This window comes from Cydia strobilella, chromosome 2, assembly GCF_947568885.1.
Source record: "Cydia strobilella chromosome 2, ilCydStro3.1, whole genome shotgun sequence".
In the NCBI taxonomy this organism is placed as follows: domain Eukaryota; kingdom Metazoa; phylum Arthropoda; class Insecta; order Lepidoptera; family Tortricidae; genus Cydia; species Cydia strobilella.
In genome coordinates, this window is record NC_086042.1 from 27,019,473 (window position 1) to 27,026,905 (window position 7,433).

The 7,433-nt window shown below is 39.9% G+C and overlaps 1 protein-coding gene across 1 annotated transcript; it reads right to left on the reverse strand.

Annotated features, from left to right (window-relative positions):
* Nucleotides 1–4,052: 4,052 nt before the first annotated feature.
* LOC134755495 (serine protease inhibitor dipetalogastin-like) lies at nt 4,053–4,647 on the reverse strand. Its single transcript, XM_063692050.1, has one exon. The coding sequence runs from the start codon at nt 4,593–4,595 to the stop codon at nt 4,092–4,094; it is 504 nt and encodes a 167-aa protein (XP_063548120.1). The 5' UTR covers nt 4,596–4,647; the 3' UTR covers nt 4,053–4,091.
* Nucleotides 4,648–7,433: the final 2,786 nt, after the last annotated feature.

Genomic DNA, 7,433 nt, shown 5'->3' on the forward strand with positions numbered 1-7,433 from the left:
ATTTTTAAAATTACTTGTTAACCATAAAACTAAACTCAAATGTAAAGGTAACTACAGACTTCTATTCAAAATTTGCAACATCTTACCTGTCAGTTTAAAACATAAATACCTACTTGCGATCAATAATCATGGCCGGCGGGAGCTTAGCTCAGAGGATGCATTAACACCAGTTAATCACACTTACATCACAAAGGCTGTGACTTCAGGCAAACTATGCGTTCCTAGAATTAATAACTACTACGGGGATAGAACCCTTAGGAAAAGAATACCATATTTGCTTAATAGTTTGCCCGAAGCCATAAGATGTGAAAATAAGAAGTCTAAATTTAAATCTATGTTAAAAATACACTACCTCAATATTTTGTAGTAATTGCACTACCTACTATAAAATTAAGTTATGTAACTAGAGACTGATGACCCCACAGTCAAACTCATTATTGAGTTTTGCGGAGCTATGATTATTGTATGAATACTCTGTATTTTATTAAATAAATAAAAAAAATAATTACACTGACAAATCAATAGAAAGCCACAAAAAAGTTCAGACTATATTTGTTTCTGAACAGACTTAAACCTTATTAGACTGCTTATAAGACTTTAAAACCTATAAAAATTATTTATATGAAAGTCTATTTATAGAACATAACTGTAACATTAATGGAAATATAACTGACATAAATGGAAATCTATTTACCTATTACACACAACTGAGCAGTCGACTACTTATAACGTTATTTATCTATGTCTAAAGTTTATATAGACATCCGCAAGAGAACAAAGATAACAGATGCCCTGCAGTTTAGTCTGAAACAAAAGTGGAGGTGGGCAGGTCATGTAGCAAGATATCAGGATCAAAGGTGGACAAATCTTGTAACAAAATGGCCAGGCCCAGCTGGAAAGAGAAGAGCGGGAAGGCAAAGAAAAAGATGGGCAGATGACATTGTACAGGCTGCGGGAAAAAAATGGATGGATGTTGCCACCGACAAAGAGAGGTGGAGACAGATGGAGGAGGCTTATACCCTACTAATGTGGGATAAAGCTAAATAATAATAATAATAAACAGTTTATATGACGAATCATTAAATAACTGAGCAATAAGTGAAGACCGCGATATCGCATTGGTATCGAGCGGACGCGTTTATTGTAAAATATTAGGGTTCAATAAATTTAGGTCAGGCAAGTGAAATTATATTAAATTTGTGTGACCGCTAGTGCGGTCTGAATCATGATCTTACCTTTTCACATTCACTGCCAGTGACGGCAGTGACCTACTAGGCGGGTTCTTTGCTGGTAGGCGCTTTTCGGTACATATGTACAGTTTTTCCCGTGTTAACGGCTACGCTCGTAACGCGTAACTGGTGGTGAATGTGTTAAATTCATTCCAGACAGCAAGCAGCACGTTTTTACACATTCCAAATTGAACAATAATTATAATGGTATACAATACAATTTCGGAGGAAAGGAGTGCCTGGCGTCGTTGGCTCGTTGGGAGATCGACAATCGGTAGATTGCGGGTTACTTCTGGATGAGATTGGCTCAGGACCAGGATAAGTGGCGTACTCGAAGAGAGGCCTATGCTCAGTGGACGATGATATGATGATGATGATGATGAAATCATTTAGTAATGTGCAGTGGAAGTGTTATGTACCCAAGGGGTCGCTTATCTTTTCCTGTAGATGTCGATTCCTTTACTAAATGAACTGGAGACTGAATGTCACTTTTATGGTCGGTAGAGACGGACTGCAACTTGTATGGGAACAGCACGTCGACATTGCAGTTGGCATGCAGTCGGCGTGCAGTTCATATACAAATTACAGTCGGTTTGCAGTCCGTCAGTATCGGCCCTTAGTGGTTACGGGAGACTTGTCAAGGTGGGAGACTTGGACCACTTTATTTAAAAAAGTGCTAAAATCAAATTATTTATTTCCAGTATCACCTAACGATACCTATCTGGACATACCATGGATGTAAGTAAATGGATATGGCACCAGGCGCTCGATCGTGAGCCATCAAATATACGTTCCGGAACCTATATTGAGTAAGTCGTACGGCTGACGCCAATGTGTCAAGATTGTCAAAATTATCTGCTACATATTGCCAGCATTTTAGTTTTGTCAACTATGTACGTCACGCGTCTATTATCAATAAAAGGTCATTGCATGATAAATACATTTAAAACATGTATAATGGTCCAAGTCTCCCACCCGGGCAAGTCTCCCGGATTCCCCCTACTCAAGAAAACGGGGTTTCAAATCTAAGTAAGCATTTACTAAAAAGTTATTTTAAACATGAAACCATCATTACCCAATTCGGCTCGTGCTTGACCGATTTTTAAAAGTGCATCAACTTCGGCGGCTCATTTCCTTCTCTGTAACTTCGCGCAAACTGCGGCGAACTTGGGAGCACTTTTTAGTGCGAGATAACTATGTAGGGTAAGTTGGTCGGGGACGTCGGAATTTCAACTCGCTGTTTGGAGCCAATTGCGGAACGCCTTTACCTTACCCGGGATTGAAGTCAAGTAAACTCTTAGTTGGGTAGTTCTCAAATTATATGACTGCGGTCAGCCTTAACTCCGTCAAACCGTTCATAATTTTAGTATGATTTGATGGAGTTTAGTCGCAGGCACGAATCTGGAGAATGGCTTAGTCACCACCACCACCACCACCAAATCACCATAGTGCTCGGGACAAAGTGTGAGGATTGAGATCGATGCATTTGCTATTATATTTATATAAATATATTATAATGCCCTGCAATTTGCAAAACTCATAGTTCGGCCTAGTTTAAAACATAAGTTATGTATTTACTTAAAATCATGAATTCATCATGACTTTTTTGTAATGATGTTTACCTATATACATTATTGACAATTAAGTAAAAACATTGAAATCAATAAGTATCTTAAAAACACAGTCATAGTCACCTTGAGTTGAGGTTGGGTTACCCTTTATGCCTTTATGCAGATGAACTGCGGCTGCGTAGATGAAGTGAAACGACCCATGGCCATTACCAAAACTGCTATCTGATGCTGCTGCTTTTTTTTTAATGTGATATTCAGCAAACGAGCAGACGAGCCGCCTGATGGGAAGCAGTCATCGTCGCCCATGGACGTAAGCAACATCACAGGAGCCACTTAAGCATTGCCGACCCTTGAGAACCCTAAATACCCGCTTCGCGAAGAATCCCATGTCGTAGCACAAAGGAAATACCTCAGGAGGCAACTCATTCCACATTCTGCACGTTCTGGGAAGAAACGAGCGGGATGCCCGCTTATTCATGGTGTGCCATGTGTCTAAGAAGTGAGGATGAGCTTTGCTCCTTTGGCGGGAGGTGCGGTGATAGAAACGAGACGATGGCACCAGATCAAAAAGTTCTTCGGAACATTCCCCATTGTACAGACGGTAGAACATGCAAAGAGAGCCAACGTCTCTCCGAAGACTAAGAGGTTCTAAGCCGTCAGTAAGTATGCTGTATGGAGTAATCGCAACATTACCAAAGCCACTAAGGACAGGCTCGTGCGAACACTTGTATTTCCCATATTTCTTTACGCGGCAGAGACGTGGACAGTGCGCGAGTTGGAAAAGGAGAAGAGGTGCTGGAGGAAGATGCTTGGGATTGGGTGCGTAGTACAGTCACGCATAATGCTACAGTACGTTGGACATGTCTCTAGGCGAAATAACGACTCCATAGAGTGACTGGTCGTACAAGGAAGAGTAGAGGGAACCAGATCGCGCGGCAAATCGCAGTGGGAAACCGCGTATCTGAGCGTGCTACACAGTCTGCTAACAGGGAGAGATGGCGGGAGATCGTGACTTCGCAAGAGCTGTGTCCGCCTCTACTACTGATGCGGACGCCTCAACGTGACTACAACCGCTCTGTCAAGAGCGATACGACAGAGAAGAGACAACAGAGAAGGTAAACTGTAATGTTATTTTCCTAGACATAAGGTTGTCATAATAGGTATAGATTATAAACAAAATCTATCAGTGGCGGAAAATTATTTAATTTTATAAGTTTAGTAATTGGAACTGTTTCTAACAGTATCTTCCCAATAGACCGCTATACAAAATATCCTCCACCAACGGAAACTGCTACAAAAAGTTAATACACTTTCCATGATAAAGGATTGTTTCTACACTTTCGTAGGTATCAGGGGTGCCAAGAATACAGTCCATCATACACGGGTTATAATACCAGTTACCGTTGCTCACACACACGGGGTCATACACCTTCGTACAGTTCGTACAATTGGCTCTGTAATGTTCTTGAAATACCAATGGAGGCATAGTTACGGTGCAATGGTTATTATCAGGGGCAGCTTCAGCATTATCGCATTCCATTAAGCACACGTTATTATACCATTTTTGGTTATCGGCGCATACCGGTGCGTAATAACCCCGGCATGAATTCGCACAGGCTACTTCTGGTGGTTCAGTCGTCGTTGTCGTTGCTTCATACATGTGTTCAGGTCTGCACGCGCCTTCGTATAAGATGCTGACGTCGCTGTTGTCGCCGACCTCGCAAGCCATGAAGCAGGGATTGTGGTACCAGTGGCCGTTGGAAGCGCATACCGGCTTGTAGTGTCTGGGGCACATTGTGCAGTTTTTTAGTTGTGCAGTGGCGAATGCACCTTCCGGAGGCTGTTCCTCTGGTGGCCTCGGTTCCGGCGGCTCTACGTCTGGTGGCCTGTAAATGGAAGGAGAGGAAATACCAGCTGAACCCAGGATCAGATTCGAGAATTTTTGGTAAATACCTCGGTCGCGCTGACGGGGGCGGCTCCTAAAATTAGTGCGATAACGACAACTGCACTTAGGCGAAAAATTTCAGAAATCGAGGTTTGTTTTTCGACATCTCCAAATTTTTGGGAACGAAATGAAATAGAAATTATCTGTGTCTAACCGTTTTGATTTTTGCGTCTATTGTTGCCGATTTTGTATGCTAGGCGCCTGTTTACGGCAAATTTATTTAGCCGTTTTAACGCTTTTTAAAGTAACCTAGTTTTTATGAAAACAAAAATATCAAAGAAGCAAAACGTACAGACCATAGAGTAACTTATATTAGAGCGGTACTGTCATAGTAAATTTTGTAACCCCAGTAAATTCACTGCCATCTGTCGACACACTTTAAAACTAAAAATGAAGATTTATAAAAATACGATAAAATGTATTTAAATATGGATAAATGTTTTTTTTTATTTGCATTAATTATTTTTATGATTTTGACCCATGTTCTTTCACTAATATACGTTAAAATTGTTAAATAACAAACCAAACCGTCAACGCCATCTATACGAAAGTAGGCCAAAGCTAGTAGCGCCCTCTGATCGAGAATTAAATTTTCTTGATTTTTCGAGGCACGTTTTTTCCTTAGACTGTATCCATCTATTACGGAGTTATATCTATCTTTGGTACAGACACAGGTACTGGTAATATTGAACTCATACAAAACAAATACCTAGGGCCAAAATCCGGAGAAGAAAAATGTCGAGAACGTTTGTATGGAATAATGACCATTAATTATACCTATTAATGACCATCCTATTATGCAGGAAATTGTTAATACATTCCGTGTGTAGCAGTCGTGAGCCGAACAGTTATTTAGGCGCAAGGCACACTGCATCCGATTGCACGTCGGTCTGATGTTTAAGCGAGATAACGCTATGCGCGTATTATAGCGACATCCCGCTCGCACGTCGGAGCGACGTACGAACCGGATGCAGTGTGCGATGCGCCTCTAGTGCACAGCTGCTAAGCGGGCGAGGTGTTAAAAATGAATCTAACACAACTTTATTTTAAAGAAAATAAGAATGTGCAAAGATGATTTCTAACACCTTAGCAGCTTAGCTACTTCTACGGCTGACATTCTAAGCCAGGAATAGAATTTGTCATGCGACGCATGCCTTAAGAAGAAAGAACGGGATTTGAGCCCCATTTCTCAACGATATTAGTCTAATATTATTAGTGTATTGTCATGGCAACCCATACGATTTGACAATTCGTGAACTAATAATATTAGTCTAATATCGTTCGATAAATGGGCCCCTGGATTCAATGTACTATGGAGTGAACTGAGTGTGCGTTATTACATACTTTAGCAATTATTTTATATTTATATATTTCGGGGATCTCGGAAACGGCTCTAACTATTTGGATGAGACTTGCTCTATGGGGGGTTTTCGGGGGCGAAAAATCGATCTAGCTAGGTCTTATATGGGAAAACGCGCATTTTTGAGTTTTTATATATTTTCCGAGCAAAGCTCGGTCTCCCAGATATTACTTACATAATCTAACATGCAATACTCATACCTCACCTCAATTCACTATAATTAGCTTGAGCTTAATGCAATTTACCTATATTAACTCTAGTTAAAATACCGTCTAGTTTTAATACCGTCATTAACGCCAACTTTGCCTTCAGGTGAAACTTTGGCCAAAACGACAATTTTAAACAAATTTTTTAATGTAGAAAAATTTAAAATAGTTATGTAAATCCCTGCTATTTTTAGTAGAAAATAGGTAATGTTTGTGACAAAACTATACGAATAAACTAAAAAAAAATATGAAAGCGTTATTCATAAACGCCTGTAAAATCTAACAAGCCCTTGATAATTGTTAGTCATTTTGACATTTGAGTTTGCTAGAAAGGAAAAAAACCATGGTAACCTTAGGTTTAAGCGGTTAACCCCGGGTTAGTGGGATGGTGCAAAACTACTAACACTAACCCGGCCACTTGGCCTAGGGGGTGAGTACCTACAAGAGAGCATCGGCCCGATTCGAACTTTAAGATATGTGACGTTTTTTCAAAAAACACGTCACTTTAAAAGTGACGTGTCAGTGTCAAAATTTGACACTGACACATCTAACCCATATCGTTTCTAGACCTAATTATTTGACGTATCTTAAAATTTTAATCGGGCCGTATGTTTTGTTCTCGACATCGCACGGAAATCAAACAATCGTTACAAAATTTTCTTTGCCTACAGAATCACCTTTGATTTTCGTGGACCTAACCTTCCTTGAATCGGTTTGCTAGAATATTCTATGAGAAAAGGGCATGCCTAATGGGTAGAGGAAGGGCCCGATAAATTATTTTATCACGTAACTTTTGCCTTTGGCTTCGTTTTAAGTTACCCGATTAAATATACATAAGGATTTTGCGGATCTTTTTTCTAGGACGACTTGTACAGTCAACATCAGTGGTATAACAATCCAAAAGTATCTCCTATTCTAACATTATTTTCCAAATAGAGATATGTTTCTGCAGTTATTCAATTGAATTCAAATAATTTACTTCATAAACATTTCGTTTTTACCCAGGTTTTCAGGTTTCAGGTTTAGGTTTTTTAGGCCTGGGTAGGGTAGGGCTTCCTATATAGGTTATGTATGAGGATTGTTTTGACTGTGATATATCTAGCTCTAAGTAAACTTTTGTTA